Genomic DNA, 23643 nt, shown 5'->3' on the forward strand with positions numbered 1-23643 from the left:
ACAAGAGTTACAAAGAGAGAGAAGAAAAAGGAATCTAAAGACCCAGATATCCGCAACCATCCAGACAACATCAATCACCATATCAACAATTCTTAAATGTCATTGATGAGGTATAAATATTTGGTTTCCCCTTTAGTTTTTTCTTAAATTTAGTTTTTATCATTCCAATGAGGTTAATAAATGTGGGTCATTAATAAGAACTATACTAATTTTAAGGGGTGACTGGCCCATAAAAGTGGAAACATGGGAGCTGTAAAGATGGGTGAGTGTTACATCCCAACATACACACCTTTCACTAAGTATATACAGTCATTCCCAACAAGCTGGCTCATGGTCCCCTGCCCCAGACTGATTGGATATGGACTATTTAAGCCCAGCACCTATTAGGCCTGATCCTTCAGGGAAATGCCTTTTCAGCCCTAAAATTAGAGATTAATTTCATTCTATGTACCTATGTGAGCAACACTCATAACTGAGCATCTAATCCCAGTTATCCCCACAAGACAGAGTTAATGTCCAGTAATGGCCTGTTTCTTTCTTAAATCCCATTGAGGTGGATTCTGACAAGAGCAAAGAATTCCAGACAGTAAATATTCTCTGGGAAAGGAAAAACAAAATAACTTTTAGAATGTAACTTAAAATCTTTCTATTATTCATTTAGTCTCCAGAAAAGGTGCTGGTTTGACAGCCCTGGGGAATAAGCTCTCTATTTATCCACAGAACAGGTATAGAGTAGTATGGACAACAACAGTGCAGGCTTCCCCATGTTGCCCTGTCAATGTGCCTCAACCCTGATGTGGAGGGTCCATCTCTCATGGTCAGACGGTAGTTCAGTCTCCTCTCTGCAGAAGCTACCAGTGAAGGTATCAATTAGTGTTAAATGTAATACTAGTTCCTGTAACAGATCCTTTTCCAATGGAAAAATTAATGACCCAACTCATTTCATATAGGCCACCAGCCTTCAGATAATTACTTTCAGCCATTTCTAGAGTTAGCAGAAACTCATTCTGAATCAGAACAAAAACAAAAATTTCATAATATCCTACTTAAGTGAAATTGGGGGCAGGGGGGCCCAGGGGATCATTTTGGGTCAGTCATTCCAAGTCTGACTTTATTTTATATTATGATCTAATAATATAAAATAAATATCAAAATGCTTTTTAAAAAAGAAATGTCAAAACAAAATTGAATCAAAACTGACACATTCCCACTGAAAGTTTCAATTTCAGCAAAACAGCATTTTCCAATGGGGAAATGTTCCTTTAGAAAATTTAATCAGCTCTAGTCACTACCAACCTGGGTCAGATTTGAACTACAATGGCATTATATATCATAGTACCTCCACAGATAGAGAAGAGGGTATGTGAGCAGCAGATGCTATGTTTTAATTCTGATAGAGAATTTTTTGGTTTTGTTATTATTTTGGGAGATACCCATGTGTTTTCTCATTGCTGCTTTGTTTGAACAGCTCCTTGACAAAAGTCTCTCTGCGATACCTCTTAAGCTTTTACATGCATACACCCACTGCTCAGAAGACTCCACTGTGATGCATTCTTTAAGCCTACCTGCTTGTTTGTATTATCTACTTGTTTGTATATCTCTGTCATTAAAGAGCTGAGAGTTGACATCCTCTATTTTGTCTGTGTATGTTTAATGCTACCTTGAATAGATAGTCTGAGATGATCTCACTATTTTGCATTTATCCCAGTATTATTTATGTTTGATACATAATAGAAGATGGCTTGTGTGAATGTATAGTAAATTTTCCTCATTGTTTTACAGCCTTGCTATGAAGAGCTGTTAGAACAGATTCACAATGGGCCCAACATTTCCATCAAGCAAATAGCATTCTCAACACCTGACAAATTGTGACACCATCTTCAGAATGACTAAATCAGAACAATGCTCCAGCTGCAACAATCAGATGGAGGAGGGGTGGAAGATGATACCCAGCCAGAGAGAATCATAAACAAGGCCTTAGGATGTGGGGCAGGGGAGGGGGGGTGATGGGGGCGGTGGGGGAAGACTGCCAATTCATGGACTTCCCTGTACAAGACCCAAAAGACTTTCTAGTTCAGAGCTGCACTTTCTGCAGTAGTGTCAGTGTGAAAGGAGGACTGGAATCCTGACACACTGTTGCATGACCTTTCTGAGACAGCGGTGTGCTTCTGCTGTTGGAGAAGAGTTAAATTCTTCTCCCACACTTCATGTCAGGAGCGGATTAGCCGAAAACTGAGACCATGGGCTCAAAGGGAAAAAAGCCCTGTCCCCTCTCTCTTTCTCTCTCTCACACACACACACATGCACTAATGGACTTTTCTAAGCTCAAAACCCATGCTGATAGATAGCCTTATCTGTAGTACCTGTTCACAGCTGGAACCATCCTTTCTGTACCCCAATCTCCTCTCAAATTTTCCCCTGTCCCACTGTTGCTTGTGTGAGCTTTCTGAGAGGGTAAGGATTGGGATTCCAACATTAACTGGCTGAAAATGCCTGAAAGTCTGATCAGGGCCACTATGATGACTCCCTGTTGGTGCTTCTTTCTATGGCCTGACATTAAGCACATGTCTGAGCTTTCCGAGCACATCTCCTCATGCACCCTGTGTCCTGTAGGAGGCATGGACCCAGGGTTTTCATTCAGAGAGATGTACAGCTGTGAAACGTGGCAAAACGAGCATTGGTCACAGAAGGGCAATACCATCTGGTGGCTGCTTAACAATCTACATAAAAGGAGCTGGGCTCTTGTCTTGTCCCTTCCCTAGCAAATGAAATCCACTATTAAAAAGACGGCACCCTCTTGGAAGGCTCAGGAGAGAGAGAGAGGCCTATGACTGAAGTGGAATTAAACGATCCTCTCACTCCACTAACTTGGGGCTGAGGCATAGTTAGTGCATGACGGAAGGTTACACGGCTGCTATCTGTGGTGCTCCTTTCTTGTGATGAAACAGAGACCCTCAGCTTCTAGGGTGTATCAATGCAGCACCCTTTATAAAAACCAAGACTGACTTTTTTTTTCCCTCTAACATTATGTTATTAATTACCATCACATCAGAGGAGAAAGAAGAACAGAACCCCAATAGAATCAGTGACAAGAGCATTTAGATAACAACACCTGTTCCTTCATCTCCTTGAAAACCTCTAGGTCCAAAATGCAAAATGGCAGAGGAGGGGGTAAGCAGGAGGGGAAAGGAAGGAGCCAGTCCTGAGGGCTTCAATGGCTATGGGTTTCTCTTTTTCTGCACCCAGTTTTTATGGCTGCATTACTTTAATTCAATACAACATCAGATTTTAACAAAAACACTGAGCACAAAACCCCCCTCAGAAAAGAGGGAATTGCAAAGCTAAGCAGCCATTGACTGACAGGTAGATGGTGTTTTCACAATCCTATCAAAGCAGATGACAGAACCATATTCAGCTATCTTCGTCTTCCACTCTGGGGAAAGGAGAAGGGACAGGATGATCAGTGAGAGAGATTAGTGGAGGCTTTTCCCTAAACTTCATTGCTACCTGATCTCTGGCAGCTTCCCTAGATTTGAGATGAGAAATTGCACTGAACAGCTTGGAGCCTAATGCACCACTTGGAACTGAACTGACTGAATCTTGTTTATCTGGATGACCATACTGTCAAAATAAAAATAGCTGAACACTGCACGAGAAATCTCTCCCGGCTACGAAGAACAATCAGCAAACTCATCTGAGGTCTCTGTCTAAACGTGTATAGGGCAAAAGAATAGAAACTGACTTTAAAAACAAAGAAAAACCATGCATGAGTCCTTTGTGAAACAGACATCTTAGCTGGAGAGCACACACTCCGGGCTAGATTGTGCCCTGCACTGGACAATACAGGTGCACAACAGAAAGAAAAGAAGACACAAGAAGCTGTCTCCAGCTTCAAACCACGCACTTCAGCCTGATGGAATGTAACTGGGAAGCAGAGGTGCAGCTCTTGGTTAGTGTCATTGGCGGCACCAGGCTCCCCAAAGGGGCAAAGCAAGGGGCAAGGCCATGGACTTTGTCATGAGCCAGCAGAGCTGAGCCCACTCAGTGGTAGTGCACAGCTGCATACTTTCCAAAAGGTGGTGGAACTTCTCCCCCAGCATACACTCCCCTCCAGAGCCCAGGGAGGAATTCTGAGCCAGCCACAATTCCTCCAGCAGTCCCTGCAGCTGCACAGCTTCCCCACGTGCCCCTCTCAAGGGGGCTTAAAACCACAGCATACTCCTCAGTGTACAATTGTTTCCCCCACACTCACTTTTGAAGACAACCACTTGGGAGACTGGATAGCTCAGGGAACAGATAGTGAGGGAAGAGGACTTTCACCTCTAGGTCATTGGTTTGATCACAGACCAAATCAATGGTGTCTGAACATGATCGGTTAGCTGCTTGAACGCCTATGTGAAATGAATTATTGGTCTCAATCCAGCTTCTAATGGACCCAGTATTACAGCTGACACCAACTATCCCTCAACCCACATGTCAGTCTAGTCAGTAGCCCTCTCCTCACTGCCGACCGTGGTGCAGGCAGCCACACACACATTGTGCACAGTGCATACCATCGGCAATGGTGCCAAGACATCAGTGTTGGACCCTCCTGGTGCAAGAGCTGGCCCCAAAGAAGTGGTGAGAAGCAGCGCTGGCAGCTTCACTGCCCACCCACGTTTGGCCCCCACAGTCCCTCCATCATAATGTGGGGCAGCAGGGAGGCCTGCGGCATACCATGTGAAAAATTTCTGGGGGCACCCCTGACTGTCCATATGATTAAACGACTCATCGTCTTAGCAAGATGATGACCTACATCATGAAAACATGAAATGAAAGGCAGGTAGCAGATCCAGATCTTCAGGGCCAAAAATAGCCCATCAAGTTGCCCTACAGTACCAAACGAGAATGATTCAAATTGCTATCCCGTCTGGCCTCTTGTTTGCTTGTAATATGGATCCTGGTTGCAATATGACACAGGATTCTCCACACTGATGGTTTCCAGCATTCCCCACCAGCAGCTTTATGAAAGGATGCTTTTTTTTGTGGGGGGGAGAGGAACAGATTTCTCTCATGCTGATTGGGGAAACTCCAAAATCAGGCTCTCTCATCCGCCTTTTACAAAGAAGGTGCCTATACCAGTTTGTGATCACTGCAACATATCCTGTCTTTTTAGGACTTAAGGAATTCCATAACTGCAAACATAACACAGTGGGGGGAAAACAGCTTATGCTGAGCTTCCTGACTGTAAAGCCACAGAGCAGCACTGAACTATCAAACCTATGCCAGCCACAGGAGACAGGAAGAAGCTGATCTCAAGCAGGTTGAATAACAAATATAGCCATTCACTATGGAATGTGAAGTGCAGTACATGTACACATGGGTGTTCTTCATCCATGTCTCCACACTCTGCTGCCATGCAACTTGAGGTACACCACACTGCGTGCAGAGCATAGCTGTGCTGGTAACCATCGGAAAACAGCAGGAGGGACGAGAGCAGATTCCAGGTAAGCAGAGCAACAAGCCAGGGAAGGAAACAGTGATCGTACAGCGACACACTTTGGGGGCGGGAGAGAGGAGTCAGGGAGAAGGGAGGGCACGGAGAAATTAAATGTTCTATCATGATAAAAAAAAAATTCCAGAAACAAAAATAAAATAAGAAACTATTCAACCCAGAGCAAAACATATTGGCCTGGAAGAAAGAATGACAGCTGAATCTGCTGGCTACCTGCAGAGGCAAAATGAAAAATAAAACATGGCTTTCCTCTGATCTGACACAAAGCCCAATGCTCCTGAAGATTCAGGCTGCTTGGGCACTGCTGACTCCTTCATCAATGTCACTTTAAATCATATAAAGGCCTGAAGGTGACTTCAGCACCACAGTGGGGTGCGAAGACCTGTGAGTCTGAGCAGCAGAAATTACACAGGTATTGTATGAGAAACATGCCTCCAAGTAAAGGCAACAAAGGCACTTTTCCTTTGCTTCCAGTCTGCGTGGTTCATACATAGCCCCTGCGTTTCACTTTGTGTTTCAGAGTCCAATTACCCTCAAAACTCACAATGAAACTTGTCCACATCTGTGAAATTTAACTTGATTTTGGGGAAGCCATGGGTCTTAACTAGAGTAAATGATGGATTCTCTGTAACTGAAGTCTTTACATCAAGATTTGAGGCCTTCCATACCTCAGGCAGAGGTCATAAGCGCATTGCAGCAGTGGGTGGGTGAGGCTCTGTGGCCTGCGATGTGCAGGAAGTCAGACTAAATGATCACGATGGTCCCTTCTGGCCTTAAAGTCAAAGTCGATGACTCTTAGTCTCCTAGCGTGTTGACTCAAAACTATAACTCAGCCTAAAATCTGCAAAAACTGAGGGCCTGACCCTGCAAGCTCCCCACACAGGGTACCTCACTGACATCACTAGGAGAGATCCACACACAGAAACCCCATAGGAGGCAGTCCTCAGTTTGTAATGAAATCCAGTGGGTTTTCACAACAAAAAGTCTTGCACAGACATACTCATGGGATCATTTGGTAATTAGATAAGAGCGTAAGAACTACCCCCATTACCACCTCCAGAGGAAACTCATTAGCAGGCTAATGAAATAAAGTAATGATACAGTATCATGTCAGAGAAGCATTCTCATCATCTTTTTATGCTAAAAAGCTTGAGAGCCGTTTCATTTTCTCTATCTTCCCCAGCCCCCAGAGTTGTCCCAGCACCCTGGAGAGCATGATAAAACAGCATAAGGGACCAGTTTCTAAATATAGTGGGCTTCTAAGTGGCACAACTCTCATCAGCTTTGATGAGATATGTGCAGTTCAACCTTCCCCTACCACTTTGAAAGTGTATCCCAAAGGGTCAAATTCCCATATGGCATACAATTTGGAAAGGACTATCAGGCCATCAGAGCATGTGATTTCATTTCACCTTTAAGAAAAGCCAAATGCTGGAGCACTTGTTTGGGGAGTGAAGGAACATCACATAAAAAGCATGATGTCTTTCACAAGCAAAAGATTTACACACCAAGTTGGTTTTAACACCACAAGTTCTTCTGTTTCTTCCTGTGAAGACTAAACATGTCCCAGCCAGAACTTCCCTGCTCACTCCTCTTACACACTGTGACTAGACATAGCCTGTTTCATACCCACATGGCACACTCATAATCCTTCTGGCAGTGAAAAGGTGGCATGATTTTTAAGGGCATATCCACTTCTTAAATTGACTGAAGGGGATGATGTTGAGAAGGTTCTTGCCTCCCTGCCCTTCCATGAGACAAGCCCAAGGTCTCCACTCCCAGCTCCTGCCAGTCAAGTGTTTCCCAAGAAAACCAGAAATAGAGCCCATGTCTCCCAAATGAGAGTGCAGGGTTCCCACCATTGGACAAATGGCCCATCCCAGAAATACTGTCTTTCAAGTGGATCCACACTGTATAACCAAGTCCTGTTCTAGGGTCATCGACCACTATCGCCTGTGCAATTACACACTGTTTTTACGTGAATTCAGTGCTGGTGAAATGTGTGTGACTGGCAGCCCAAAAGATTGAAATCCTATATGTACTCGTGCCCTGTATTCCTTCACACAGGTATAGGATGGGAAATAGTAGTGTGAGAGTCCATCCCAGTGTCCAAAGGCACCCGCCCTTTATAAAGAAAATAACAGAACTATAGCCAATGATCATGAATTCCTTACAGCCAGTTAGGAAGTATTTAATAAAGCTGCTAGTCCTTAACTTTCACACTGAATCATCTTAGTGTGCTACTTGAAGGGTCTCAGAAATCCGGGACACTATGCTACCCAATGGTGGCTTGTGGCTAATGTAGTTCTTTCAAAATGAACTGCCACAATCATTCAACATGCAAATAATTTGGAACCAAAAATTTGTCTACATGCACGCCACTAACGAGATGAAGTGATAATGTTCTTGCACCTGCCTGCCCTCTGACTCTCCACCTCCCACATTTTTTCTGAAAGTCACTGTCTTGTTTCTCTTATTTCCTTTTGAAGAGAAGGAACTGTTTCGTCACAGACTTTGTGTGTGACCTTGAGCAAGTCACTTTATCCTTCTGTGTCTTAAGTTTTTCCCATTTATAAAATGGGGATAATACTTCCCTACCACTGAGACTTTTGTACAGCTTAATGAATTATTTTTAAAGCACTTTGAGGACCTTGGGTGGAGCGTGACAGAGAAGTATTAACTTTTGAGGCTTGTCAAAGTGAGGAACCAATCATACCTGGATCAAGCCGGCATGACAACAAATATAGTACAGGGTTTTATTTTTCCCCAATGAAACTCTTCTATTGCACCCAAGTCCTGATCCACCACACTGCCTGCTAATCCACTTATGGGCCTCTCCTCAGCAGAGACTTCCAAGAGTGCCATGTTGTGTGATTGTTTTGTAACATGAACAAATTCTCATTGGCAGCAAGGATAAGAATCCCTAACAACTTTCCCAACTCTGTCCCCTAAAAATGCTATATTTCATATAAAACCAGAAGGCAAAACCAGGTTTCAAGAGGACAATGGACTGGCACATGAACTCAATTAAATTTCTCATCTTTCTTGTTTGATAACATACAGACATAACTGGACCATCCTGATAGCTTCCCTGGAAGTTCAAGATGCTACTCATTGAGACACCCCAGTAGAGAAATGATTCTGAAATTCTTGCACTATGGAAGAACCAGTGGTGGGAGGGAGGGCGAAGAACCAGTCAGATGCATTCAATCCCCTGCACTGAGGATGGTTAGCTGGTGCAAGGAATAAGAAGGGAAACTGTTAGAAAAGTAAGAAAAAGGAGCCGCCTAAACCAGGAGAAGCCTAATCAGTCTGGTTTAAAGTCTTTAGTTGTCAGCTCTGAGATGTGACCCTTCTTGGCATAACACCTTCAATCAGAAATGAGATAGTTCAGAAGACCAAGGGCCTTCACTCTGCAAAAACATTCACATTCTATTTACATAAATATGAATGACCACAGCTGAAAGGAAAGCTGAATAAAGGAAAAACACAGTAATCCATATACAAGGGTTAGAAAAACAATGGTTGCTAATGATGTCCCTTCTTATTCCTCCATATACATTCACATAAAGCACACATGTACAGAGCCCAAAGAATACACAGCCCAGACCTATGTTATCACATTCATAGGCTGCACCCCACACACTAAGCCCACAGATATATTTAGTACAGAGCTAAGTTCTCTCTCCATCACACACACACCACAGATAATTTTTACAACAGATCCTACAAAATACATGGTCAAATATACACAACATACATACCTACATTGGTCAAAAATACACACACACACAGGCACATACACTCAAATATACACCCTCCTGCATACAGATGAAGTTATCCACACATCATCTTGCCAGCCCACACAAACAGAACCCCATGAATTACTCATCACAGACCCATGGTCACAGACTCCTACAGCCTCTGTGTACACACACGATCACAGAAATACATTCCATTTTCTCTCCATTTTTTGATTTGCCATTCTTCACCTCTCCCACCCCTAGGCAGGTTCTCTCTGATGTGGGGTGATGATTGGTCAAACTGCTCAGAACTCCCAGCACACAGGAAAGAAAACCTGCTAGGGCACTCAAGTGAACAAGATGATTGAGCTAATATATCACTCCAGCCAAAACATGGTGTGCAAACCCTTGTAGACCAACACCAGCAAAAGGGGTTCCTCTACCCCATACTCTGTTTCATTTCAAGACAAGACTCCTCCTGTCAAGACTGCAGCTAGAAGAAGCTGCCAAGAGAGCTGCAAGTCTCTCCTGCCTGCTTTTGTTTTTTAATATCTGGGAAAGCCTTTGACTGATTATCAGTGTCACATGCTAGGACTGTGCTGGATTTACAGCAAAATAAACCAGAGAATTAGTGAGTTGGACAGAGCACAGAAGGTAGTTTTGCATCTACGTGTCAGCTTCCCAGCAGCCTGACCAGAGAGCCAAGTTCAACCAAATAAAAAGCTGGCAGGAGCCACATGAGGTTGCATGCAAATCATTTTGTCGACGCTGATACTGTCTCAGGTGAGACATGTGGATTATTGGATTAGGTACGCCATGGAATAACAGTAATGAAGGTGTTCTCACCCTGTGTGGCACTGATTCCACTTTCATTAGCTAATGCTTTTCACCTGGGGCAGTTGCCAGGCAATCCTAGACTACAGTTTTGTACCTATGCTAAATAACACTTTATTATGCACATATACGGGCCCCGATTCATCAAACCAGGTAAGCATGTGCTTAATTTAGAGTAGTTCCATTGCAGTCAATGTGACTCAAAGTTAAGGACAAGTAAATACTGTACCTTGCTGAATCTGGGTGACGGTGGCTTTCGTCCAAGAATATTACAGAGGTTTACAAAAACGAACAAGTATTATCCCCATGTATCAAATGAGGCAAGTGGGATATATGGTCTAAATTTTCAGAAGTGGACATTAATTTTAGGTGCCCATATTGAGACATCCAGGGCCCGATTTTCAGGGGTGCTGAGCACCCACAATTCTAAAATGAAGTCAAAAGATGCTGTGGGTGCTCAGCATCTTTGAAAATCAGACCCCATATACATTAAGTTGGGTACCTGAAAGCTAAGGTACCCTACTGAAAGTTTTTGATCAAGTACTTTGTTCCAAACATTACACAGCTAGTTAGTGACAGAACTGGGAATAGAAATCTGGTTTCCTCAGCCCCAGACCTAAATGCTAGCCACTAGAACATATTATTTCCCTGGCTCTCCACTGATTTGGTGCAACCTACCCAATGTAATTCTCTAACAGACTTCATTCTCCTATGCACTACACTGCTATGCCACTAGCTCAGTCATCTTGAAAGTATGTGTCACAAAGCAAAATAGAAAAAGGAGAGCGAGTACAGGAATAGGGAAGGGTCAAATTTTGTAAACTTGGGGACTTGGTTCCTTAAAGAAAAATACAACAAAAACATTTTACCCATATGGGCTTTTAAATTAATTAATTAATCCTGCATTAGTACAGCCCTAGACTAGAAAATTTAGTAGGGTTCACCCCCCATCTTATTTTTATGATTCATAGATAATGGATATATTAAAGTTCCCAAGTGAGTGGGAAGTTTTAAAAGCAACAGAAAACTTGGTGGGTTGGGTGGTGAGAAGCAACCGCCCCAGAGTAAGGCTATTTAGCCATGGTATTATTTGTGCCTCTGAATGGTCATAGCCTCTCTTCATTTGCTAAGGAGAACTCAGAGCCTCCACGTCCATTTTCAAAGCATTATAGATAGTTTACAGGAGAGCTCTTTGGAGGCCTCACCATGTACGCAAAAGCATGAAGTTGATTCATTTTGCAGTAAATTATAAAAAAAGTGGTAATGCTTCAAGGGGGAAAGCAAAGTAGTTTGAAACGTCATATGTCAGTGTGTCCCATAACAGCATTATATGAAACTCAATAGAAGAACGTTGTAAGCGGCTGTCATGGGATTGAGCCAGTACTGGAAACTTACTTTCTGACATGTGTTAAAGGATAAAAATTCATCTCTTGCCATTTTGATATAGGATTACCTCTATAATTCACGTTGCTGACTGGGAGACCCATTAGGGATTAGATAATGTTGAGAGTAAGCAAACAAAATTATTAAAAGATCAAAGATACTCCATCACAGAAGGTTTTTTATTTTATTTTGACAAATTTAATTCAGTTTGAATTATTTATAATGCTTCATGGTACACTAGTAAATGTGCTGTCAGAGTCTGTAAAAGTAATGAAGTCTTAGTAGTATGAGATGTCACCACAGCACTGTCTCTACCACTCAATTTTCACTGAAGTGAAGTGAGACCTACAGGAGTTTTGTGAGAATTATCGTGTTTGCAAGTGAGCGACGTGAGAATTACAGAAGTTCTGGTCTATAGTTTGCAATTCTGTTGTGGTCCAGACTCCCCTTAGCTCCAGGATTATCCAGCTAAGTATTTATACCACATTAATTATTGGTTTCAGAGTAGCAGCCGTGTTAGTCTGTATCCGCAAAAAGAAAAGGAGGACTTGTGGCACCTTGGAGACTAACCAATTTATCTGAGCATAAGCTTTCATTAATCATTGTGGTATCAAAGCACCTCATGGTCTTTGCCATGTATCAGACAGTGACTAGTTCCATCTGACCAGAGCCTCCCTGGGTTTTGTGGCCATTGCTGACAAATAATAATCATGGAAATTCCAACTACCAGCTTTAAAGAGTCACTTTTCTGAGTGGAACTAGACTTTAAACAGACTCAGTAGCACAGAAACACCACCCCCAACCACTTCCATTAGTAAAACTGAAACAATATTGTTTCCTATTAGGGCAGGCTGCATTAGCCTAATACAATGCATGATGAGTGAGTAGCCAGGCTGCTACATATTAGCAGTGCAGGTCTCATTCATTGTAGCTCCTGGTCCAAACATCCTTGACAAACCCCTGAGCAAAAGCCATACACTGCTAAGGCTTCTAACGCCTGTTTAATACTCCATCAAATAAAGGTTGTCTCCCACAGGTCAAGGTGAAGACAGCATTAAATTTATGGATGACATAACCTATTCATAGGAAAGTTCTTTGGTGAATTTCACTTTAACACTTAAAAGACAGCAACTGACAACTTTTAAACAAGCAGAAAACCTTACCTTCATATTCCATGTGTCAAATACTTCATATTTCTAATACCACTAAGTATTAGAAGTGAAAGAAGTTTAAAGAGCCAATGTGCTTGTCAAGTTTTATGCTGCTTGTTTACTTTTTAATATTTCTCTCCACTTAAATAATGAAAACCCACTTAAATAATGATGACCAAGACAGTGCAGTGTCATTTTTGTTTATACTCAGTTTAATTTTAAGGTTTATAAACCTGCTATGGTTTGGGGTTTCAAATGTGTCAGGATGATGTCTATCTTAAACCTTTCATTGGCTGTTTTCTTTAGTGGAAACATTTCTACTGATCATCAGTTTGAAAAAAGCTGCTTTTAACAAAAAAGTAAAGTTTGGACTAAAGTTAAGTTGACAGTGTCCCTTTTAAGTGAAATATATGAAGTTTGCCCAGGCAAAATTCCGGGTGGATGGGGTGGGGAGGGAACTTTCCCAGCGCCTTTATGTGATAACATGCAAAGAACTCAACACAGCTAATTAAATGTCCAGATTGGTCTTGTGATTTTATGGGTAGTGCTCCTCGAAGGACCAGAGTTAGCAGAGCTTTTGCTTTGTGGGAGAGGCATCTGTTTTTGCCAATTTCTGTGGAGGATGGAGGCGAATTTTTCATTAAATCAATATATTTTTAAAATGATAAACTTAAATTTGTAAGCCCAATGTTCATATTTAGTTGCTTAAGATGCTTACCACAATATTTGGGCAGTAAAAATCAGCACTAAAATGGCTGCTGGGGTGCTTGTATTCCAATGTAAAGTCCCAGATATGGAAGAGGATTTCCCAATTTCGGTGCCTGAACTGGGCTCACAAGGCAGACCATTTCCTCAACTTTCATCTAGACCAAACAGCCACTGGGCTGGCCACATATCCTTGATTTAGAGAAAATACCACACACCCACAATGCTTTTTTACAATGTTGCTAAAGAGACTGTAAAATACATGTTACTTGATAGTTAAGGTCTAGCTGCAAAGCCCAGAGCTTGCTTCACATAACTATGTATTGAGACTACTCCAAGTCTGAAAATGACTAATCCAAGTTAGAAGGGCAAGTACCCCATCCGCAAATGAAGATCTACTTAAACTGACTGTACATATGCACATATACATACTCAGCATACATACGATCTTATGCAAAAGCACAGGTAAGTGCCACATTCCCACTGTGTATATAAATATACTGCTGGGAGGAAAACAGCAAGCAAACGTCTATCCTAATAGTATGAGCAGCTTTTGGAGTAAACAAAACGTTTCTTCCTCTAGTAGCTCTGCCAACATCCTCTTGGTATAGACTGCATATGGTATATGAGAACTGGCAACACAATACACTTAATTGATTTTGGAGCACTATGTGCAACATGCCTAAGGACGCAAAGCAATTTCTTATGTGGTCTTCTCTAAATGCCAAATACAGATTAGATTTCACTATATAAAGGAACAAATATGCCCATGTATGCATGGCATGTATATATATATACATAAACACAACTTCATTCCCAATTTAATAAATCAATCCTTGCACTCAGATACACTGGTCTCATGAATGCAAACATTTACATCTGAACTAGGCTGCTTATTATAATTATGGCATAGCCCCTATGAAACTAACAAGTTACATTTTCACAGTAACTACGTAATTACCCTAACCAGATCTTCTTACAGTGAAACAACTGTTGCTTAGCAACTAAATGGAAGGACAAAAGGAATGGAACTAAGAAAAAGTAACCAAAATTCATGTACAACACAGGTTGCGTATGACAGGAAAGAGGCATACAAACACAGCACTTTAAAAAAAATTCCTTTCTTTCTTTCTTTCATTTTTCCCCCTTGCCCCTTTCCCAGAAAAACATCTCACCTCCTTCCCTGCCACTCATGTTCCACTTAGCCACTTGTCACCAATGCAGTTTTTACATTTATTTGCATGGGTCTGGGCTATTTTAAGCATGTTCCTGCTATATTCTTTTATGTACACATAAATACAGATGTACGCTTGTGTGTCAATATAATACACACACAAAGACAACCCTAAATGAACCATTTGAAAGCCAGTGTGGTGCTTTGACTAATTTTTATTCTACTATTGTGTGAAGGAGTCTAAGTGCCAATATAAATAGAGTTTCCTGCACATTATACAGTCATTTGCATTTATAAATCCATTGCAGCACCATAATTTGCAGAGAAAAAAAGACAGTGATTTTAAGAGAGGAAAAAACAAACTCAGCAGTGCTTTGTACAAATCTTTGACTCTGGTGTTTGCTCTATGAGTAAATGAAAAAAGGAGCATTCCTTGCAGGAAATCAGTTCCAAAAAAAAAAAAAAAAAGTGTGTGGAAATCCCAGGATGCATAGAGAATTTATTTTCCTTTCCTCAGTCTAAATCAAGCAGAATGAATAATATGCCTCCAGAAATGGTTATTTATAAGCTACTGAGAAAACCTCCCATTTCTAAAGGTTCAGGACTTGCTGCATGCTCACACATATGTGGGGAAAGGGTGAGGGGAGAAATCCCACCATTCCTCCCAAGCTACATTTATAATGAAACCCTTACATATGCACAGTACAGAAATGCGGGGGACCCAGTGAAAAGGCTCCTCATACTTCACAGTACCAGGGAAAGAGAACATGTTGCAAATAGATTTGTAAGTGTAAGATACCCAAACTAATCAAATAAAGTGAACATATACAACTTGAATAGAAACACTTCCCAAATCTACTGCAAACCACATCCCTCTTGCACCAAATGCATATTGGCTGGCAGATGTCAACATTTAGAACTGACCCTCCCTGGCTTATTAACCCACCTGTGGAGTTCCCGGTCTTCAGCTGCAACTGGCACAAGCTGCTGCCACAAAATGTACAATTTTTTTAAAAACCTACTGTAATAAAGTTATAAAAAAATTCAAAGATGCTATATACACAAAAAGTTCAAGAGGAGGCCAGTGTCACTCACTAAGAACAGCCTAGTATGAATCACTCACAGCTTTACTCTCATCAACTAAGCAGTCACCCCTTACTAAAGTCAGAAGAAATATTCTCTATCCATACATGAAGTATTATTTAAATTCAGCTTTAACTATGGAAAGGCAAGATCTCCCCACAAGTATGTAATTACATCCTTTTAAACCATCACTGAGTGAGTGAGCGTGTGTGAGAGAGAGAGCAGCATTATGAACCTGACTAGAATATAAGGGGACAGCCCCAAAGTATTTTTAAGAAGCACCTCAGTGCTAGTGAAAGTTGTTGAGCTGACAGCCCTGGACACAGAAGTCCTGTTTTATTCTAAAGGCAGAATAGTAGCAGCTATATGATCTTCTTCCACCATCACAGTTAATGTGGCTCACCCCTGACAAAGGTGTGGGGTCACACTATGATGGGGTTTTTGGGGGGGGGGGATATGTGGTTGTAAATCTTCTAGAACTAGACTGAGGCCACCAACTTCTCTGACATGAGCCAAACACCTCTCACATAGTAACCATTTTCAATAGTTACTGACTTGGGAGCAGATGGTAACTGGTAACCTAAAAAAAGAAGGACTCCATTAGCATGCCCTGAGTTATCAGGTGACAGAAATATATTTTTGAAAGAGGAATCTAGTTGTTTGAGTATCTGGTGTAAATGCATTGTGACAAAATGGAAAAAAAAAACATGTCATAAAAGCAACACTACACTTCAGTTATACCAAATGCCCACACTTCCCAGGTGTTTGGACATGCTTGGCCTTTGGTCTTCTGCCTCACAAATCAGCCAAGTTGTGTGGGTATTCAGTATAACCACCCACATACTTTGTCATCTGCTAATGCTTACATAATGACTCACTTGGGGGTTGAGGGGGAGAGAAAGAAGACTTTCTCTTCATGACACTTTCCATAAAGAAATCCTGATCAGAAGCAGCAATGCCACAGGAAATGTTTTTGTGACCCCTTTCTAATAAATGTTTTGAGGAGGCCCAAGAAATGATTAGCAGCCTTAACTTTATTCTAAACAGCAAAACTCAAGAATCGCTCCACTCCCCTGACAGTCAGGCAGTATTTCTGACCCTCTTTGGATAATCCTGAAGTCTGTACGCACACACCTATTTGGAGGGTTATCGTAAACAAGATCATGGGTTTGTTTTTGTTTTTTTTTTTAGTGTAATCCAGATTGACTGGGGAAAATAAAAGCAACACAGACAATTATGGTGCTGCCCTCACCCTAATCCCTGACTCTGCAACATCATTCTGACAGCATAACTCCCACAGCCTGCTGTCAGGGCACTCTGTGGAAACACTACATCAGAACCAACTGCCACAATATAGCATGTTTCATGGACAAGCATACTAATATACCTACACACACATATATATGCATATATATAAAACACATATATGCAGAACACACACACACACACACACACACATTATTTATATACAAATTTTTTGACATTAACTTGACCAAAAGATTATTTCCTATGGCACTTTCTCTATATTGTAGCCCACTGAGTAAGAGTCTCTCTTGTGGAATCTCTCTCCCTCCCAAACCCCACCACCACCTTCCTCAAAGCTGTCTGTCTGCTCCTGGAGACCACCAGAGCCAGTTCAGTGGGCTATTGGGGGTCCCCGCATCTCAGCCTGAGCTCCCCCACTGGCCTATTCCTACCTGCTGGAGTGGTTCAAGCTACCAACTTGGTGCCTCCTCTCAGCTATTTCCAGGGCGGCAAGAATGCAGCGCGGAAGCGGGGAGCTTGCAGCCACCAGGGAAACTTCCAAGGCTGGAACCCTTTTCCTGCGGCTCCAGGAGTCCCCCCCATCCCATCTCATCTCATCCCCCGAGGCTGGTGCGAGGGGCGCGTGTCTGGGCTCGGGAGCCCCTCTCCCCCGCCCTCACCCACCTGTAGGACACCTGCTTCCTGAAGGTTAAGTTCCTCAGCTTTTCTTCCAGGGACTCTTCCTTCGGGCCGGCGACTCCCATCTCCTCCTCGGCGGCGGCCGCCGCGCTCCTCGTGTCCCCGCCGCCCTCGGCTCCTCGGCAGCAGCTGCCGCTGCCTGCAGCCCCCTTGTCCTCACCGGCTGCCGACGGGGGGTTCATTGCGGGGCGGGAAGGACAGCAGCCCCCAGGGGCCTGAGCAGCAGGGAGCAGGCGCGGGGCCGGCGGCGGCTGCAGCCGCTGAGGTGGGGGGCCAGGGCCAGGGACGGGACGGCTGCTGCAGCTGGAGCCGCTCGCCGAGGAGGCTGCAAATGGCAGCACCTTCCCGCAGCATCCATCGGCGGCTGCCCTGCAGCGGGGCATTGTGGGAAACTCTCTGCCTCCCCCTCCTCCCGGGCCAATCAGCGCCCGCCTCCTCCTGCTGCTGCTCCTGCCACTCCCTCCTAAGACGGGAACGGGAGCGGCAGCATCGCCTCCAGCCGGGCCGGGGGCGCGGGGCCCGGGAGCGGGTGGCGGACGCGGCTCGGGAGCCGCAAGGCGTTTCATCGCTCTCAGGGGAATGGGCCCGGGAGGCGCCAGGACAATATTACGGGGTGGGGGCGCTTTTTTTTTTCCCCAGGAGCCAGGGAGGGATGAGGGGTGTCAATGGGAGGGGGAGCTCTGGAGAGATATGGGGGAGTTAGGGTCCCCTCTGAAAATTATAGGACGATGGAGGGGGAGGGGAGGGGAGAAAGCAACTGGGGAACAGGGGAGCCTGCTGGAGCGTTTAGACGAGGGAAGGAAGACGGGAGGGTCACGGCTACAGCTGCTGATTAACTAGCTCTGCTCCCCCTGCGCGCGCGCACACACACACACACGGAGCCCTAGCTCCTCCAAGAGGTTTCTGACATCTGCTTTGGGCACACGTCCTGCTGGAATGGTCTCTCCTCTATCAATCACATTCGTTACAGGGAGGGAGAGAGAAGGCTGCCCGAGAACTGGCACCCGTGCCATATTTTAAATGAAAACCCTATACATAAAAACAGCCTTCCTCCCTTACAAGGTGTTGGAGTTGTGAGGGCAGGGGAGGTACAGAGCAGCAATGAATTAAATATGTTCTCCATCGAACCACTGCTTTTTATTTACCTTGGGGGCTATATTAGACTTTCTAGAGACGGCCAGGCTTTCACCTTTATTCTCCACAGGATATTGACTCTTGTCTTTTGTTTGTAAGACATTACAACCAAACCTGATTCTGCTTCGATTAAACTGAGTTTAATCTGTAAAAATTTAAAACCAGGGGGAAATTGTCCAGGTGGTTACAGGAGTAGGAAAGCTGGAGAGGGCAGCAGACAGGAGGTATTAATGCACCAGCCCTAATGAGAGACCCAATGAAATTATACCAAGGTAGGGGAAAGGAAAGGAAATCTGAACAGATATGTGGGAGGAAGCAGTTAATAGGCACTTTCACAACTAAGGAGAACATAGTTAGGAAAACGTCAACAGAAAACATTAGTGATTGGACACAGTAAGTAAATACTGCTTACATGGTTGCATCTTAAATATGTGACAAAGAACAGACAATTCCAGAGACATCAGCCATCCCTCCACATAGTGGATTATGGAAAAAATGTTATTGAAGAAACCTCAAGCCATAAGAGCAGCCTTGACTTCCCAGCCCCCAACAAATGGATTTAATACACAAGTATATTCTTCCATGTTAAAATAAAATAAAGAACTGCACATGTCTCCTGGACAACTGCAAAAGCTTACTGCTGTTCTCCTCACTCTTCCTCACCTCTCAACCAGTATTTTTCATCTAAAAGTTTGGCCCAGTGCTGTAAACACTGACACATACGAGAATGCTCATGTGCATAAATGTACACATCATGTGTAAGTGTGTGCAGCATTGGAACTTTAGTTTGCAAATTCTTCAGACAGGGACCCCGTCTTTCTATTTGTATTGTGAAGTGTCTAGCACATTCCTGGACACTATACAAATAGTAATAAATGTGTCTGGTTTCTTCACAATGTTGATCCTTCACAATGTTGATCCTTCAACAACTGTACCTACCAGGTACCTTTGAGTACCTCCAGGATGCCCCTTCATAATCTGCTCTTCATTCCCTGTCTTCTTGTCTTTTAAACAAATACTATATTATTCAACAGGAATGGTCCAAAAGCAAAAGCACTTGGACAATGACAATAGGATACTCACGGCTGACCTTAGAGGCAAGTGGACAGGCAATCAGGGTGGATCCCAAGATTCAGGGGGCACTAAATCCCTGTCCCCAATTATTTTGGGTGTGGGCATGTGGTTGTGTGTATTTTTTTCCTCCTGGGAGACAAAGCACCTCCAACCAGCCAGTCCCTGACAGTAGACCAGAGCCAGTGCCCTGTGTCAGAGCAGGTGGGCCCATTTGAACCAATTAAAAGGGGCAAGGCTACACTTAGGGTTATAAAGAGCTGACAGAGGACAGGGAGTATTGGGATAGGCTGTGTCTGGGGGAACAGAGAGATAGAGCTAATGCCTGTAGTGGGTCCCTAGAGCAAGAGGGGAAGGTCGCCCTATGAAACACTAGAACAAAAGGTGAGCAAATTTTATTTGTTTCTCATTGCACAGTAAACCTTCTTAAAGGAGACTAGGCTTGGCAGTGAGTACTTGCTAAGTTCGGGAGATGCCCTGCCCTGTGACAACCCCATTTTGGACCTTCCTTCTGACCAAAAATTGTTGGATGTTCTTCCAACATAAACCAATGCCGCTCACAGCACTGGCCATAGACACATCCAGGAGGTTCTTCTGACATGCCCACCTCCTTGTACAGTATAGTATTCCCAGTGCTAGTTTGGAAAGCAAGGGACTGAGGTTGGGCCCTGAACTCAGATCCACACGTGGCAGAGTATCATATTGTCCCTGCACTAGCAGAAATAAAAACAGCACTTAAAATAATATATTGCACCCTTGGAAAAAGGGATCAAACACACTTCTAGCAAGTCTTCTTTAGCTACATCTACAAAATTAATTGGCGATGCAGCTTGTGACTCTTGCCTGCCTTAACCTTGTCTCATTTATTCCTAGTGTGATTAAAAATACCTTCATGAGAGGTAGGTCAAGTGGCCAAGAGAATCAGATGCTGCCCTAATCCTCTCAGTCTGTTTGTTTATGCATTAATCTCTTCCAATTTTTCCCCCATGCAGTCTGTTTTTAGTACACTACTGAATCAAACACCTGGCTCTAGCACAGAACCTATTAACAAATGAAATCCCCCCTCCCGTTTGTTCCCTGCCTCACCCTTTTGTTGGCCAGCCACAGTGTAAGAAAAAGTCACAACATGGGACTGTTTAAACACCTGGGATAATAGTGACAATAATATTAAATTTAAGAATATAAAGGTTAAAGGCGGGGCTCTGAAGAAATCCCAGAGGAATATACCCAACAAGCACCTAGTTTTCAGCGTCCAGACTCCAAAGCCAATGTGACAAAACAGTCGTCCCCCCCCCAAAAAATCTTCTTATGGATGTGTTTTTGTGGTGTGTGTGATAGGGATTTGGGGGGGGGGCTGTTTTGTCACATTGGCTTTGGAGTCTGGACGCTGAAAACTAGGTGCTTGTTGAAAACTAGGATGAGCAATACTGTTATTCTAACAAAGAAAATCCAAAGAGAATAATTTAGGATCACTTACTGTATAAAAATCACAATGTGTGATGGAGACTTTTGCAATGCACTCGAGCTGAGGTGATCCTTAAGGGCCATTTAGAAACTTCAGTTAGTGCTGACTGTGGCTGCCCACCTTGTAAGTAGGGCAAACTGGTGAGAGCTTATTACTGCTAGACAGCGTGTGTATGTATATATACATACACACACATATATATATTATATACATACATACATACACACACTCACTCCACTGCCTTGCACTTCATTTTTGGGTAAAATTCAGTGTGCTTGTTATGCTCTACAAACCCATAATGCTATAGAGCCTAGTTACCCCAAAGACTCCTCTTGCAATGCTCCACCGTGTTACTTTGAATCAGAACAGTGCCGCTAACTATCCTATGGGTATAATTGGAGGGGGCCAGGGCAGGACACTGCAGGGAATTCATCCCTGAACCAGAGCTTGGGGCAGTTTAGGGACAGAGGGGAGGCAACTTGCACTTCCCCTATGCTGAGACTGCCAGGGGAAAGAATTGCCCCTGCCATCACTACATGTCTATACTATATTATGGGATCACCTATTTTTGCTATTGCTGCTGAAATTTGCATGACTAATTTGCAACATATGGTGATAAATAAGCTTCCAGTACATTCTGCTTTATATTAGCAATGATGAGTGAATCTGAAGTCTAGTAAGGTAAGGCCTTGCTCACACAATTGCAACTGAAACATGTCAATATTTAAAGAAACATAGCAGAAGCTTCCTGAAAATATCAGATTTATTCATAGATTTATTCATAGACTTCATTCCCTATGGCTAGGCTAAACTGGAAGAGATTAGTACACAAGAATAGAACCTTACCAGGCTTTGACAACATCTGGGAGTGTTGTCCTGGCAAAAGGTGCTGGATTCCAACAGCGGGTATCACAGTTCACAGGTTGGCAGTGATAAAGAAGATCAGGCTTTGGGATAAAGGAAGTACCTTGCATCATTTTGCAGTGACTCCTCTGGCTGGTTTGGGAGCATTGATGGGCTTCAGCAGGTGCTATGTTAAGTCTTCTTTTAGACTAGGCTCATGGCTGCAATGCCTGGCTTGAAGAGCTGGGTGGATGGTATGAATGAAACCGGAAATGCTCAGACAGGATTAAATTCATCCCTGTACAGAGGGCCAGGAAAAAGTCTTTGTACTATATTAGTGTCACTGAAGTCCTATTCTGAAGGCTTCAATGGTGCATAGTGTTACTCAATGTGAATAGAGGTATCAGGATCTGGCCCCGAGTAAAAATAGTAACAGATTTTCCAAAAGACAGTATGTACTGGAGGTGACAAGGTGTGAACATGAAAGTCTCATGGCCCAGCATTTACTTCTATGATGTAGCTATGTGATGTAATCACAAACTGCATGCATTACCATTTATCTCATGCTGCTCTACGGGTCATAACTATGGTGACCATTGTTGCTTAATTCAATATTGTTAATAGCGACCTTGCATTTTTTTTCAGCGATAACTACTTATGACAGAAAGATAATGGCCATAATTGGTCACCCCCAGATGATTTTCCGTTAAGATTTTTCTGCTCCATTTCATGCTAGTAAAATGTATCTGGATTGATAGCTCTGGCCTCTGATATTCTCTAGGCAGAGAACTAGGACTGCTGTGGCAGTCAAGGAAGGATGGTCGTTGCAACGTGGTCTCAGAGTGGTGAAAGCAGAGGAGAATGAGTGGGATGCCTAGGACTCCCACAAGGAGATGGTATATCCCCCTTCTCAGGGAAGACAGAACTAGATATTTATTTCAAACGCAGTGGCCAGTCAGGCAGACATAAGCCCAAATTTCAGGTGGGTTCCTGTCGTCACCTTAGCTGCTCTCATGCCCCTTGATTAAAGGCACTTCTGACAGAGGTCTCCAATCCCCGGCTGTAGCAGCCGGGCTGTTCAATGAAGTGCTTTCATGCTACTAGGAGCGTACACATGTGCTTGGTACAATCTGGGGCAAGGGAGCAGTTGCTGCGACCCCATGGATGCTTAGTCTAGAAGAGCTAGTCTGCTGTACCATGAGATATGAACGGTATCCAAAGACTGGAGGGAAAAGAAATGTATGTCAAGCAATGTTACTTTTTCATTTGATCCAGTGGAGTACCCAACCCAAACAAGGATGGCCTCGTTCTTTTCCCAATTCTTGCCACAGACTGCCTGCATGACCTTGAGCAAGTCATTTCATCTCTCTAGCCAAGATTTTCAGAAGTGTTTAGATAGTAGTTGCCAGACAGGACAGCTACAAGCACCCACACTCTGAAAATCAGACTCTTAAGGTGTCAAGATGGGTGTCCCAAAACAGAGCCATACAAAATCCAGTTGTGTCTGCTTCTGTTTCCCATCTGTAAAATGAGGGTTATAACTTCTGTTCTTCCACCTTTTGTCTGTCTTCCCTAGTTAAATAGTAAGTTCTTTGGGTTCACAGCATGTACCCTGATCT

At 43.3% G+C, this 23643-nt stretch overlaps 1 protein-coding gene across 8 annotated transcripts in view; it reads right to left on the minus strand.

The window, feature by feature from the left end:
* DGKI (diacylglycerol kinase iota) overlaps positions 1 to 17886 on the minus strand; it is a 294215-nt gene extending 276329 nt beyond the window's left edge. For 7 of the 8 annotated variants that reach the window (XM_075122845.1, XM_075122834.1, XM_048830323.2 and 4 more), the window contains exon 1: positions 17497 to 17886. In XM_075122845.1, the coding sequence (XP_074978946.1) occupies positions 17497 to 17693 (197 nt within the window). In that variant the 5' untranslated portion in view covers positions 17694 to 17886. The remainder of the gene's footprint in view (positions 1 to 17496) is intronic. The other variant, XM_075122848.1, reaches the window with a different exon arrangement.
* Between the last annotated feature and the right edge of the window lie 5757 nt (positions 17887 to 23643).

This window comes from Caretta caretta, chromosome 1 (assembly GCF_965140235.1).
Source record: "Caretta caretta isolate rCarCar2 chromosome 1, rCarCar1.hap1, whole genome shotgun sequence".
NCBI lineage: Eukaryota > Metazoa > Chordata > Testudines > Cheloniidae > Caretta > Caretta caretta.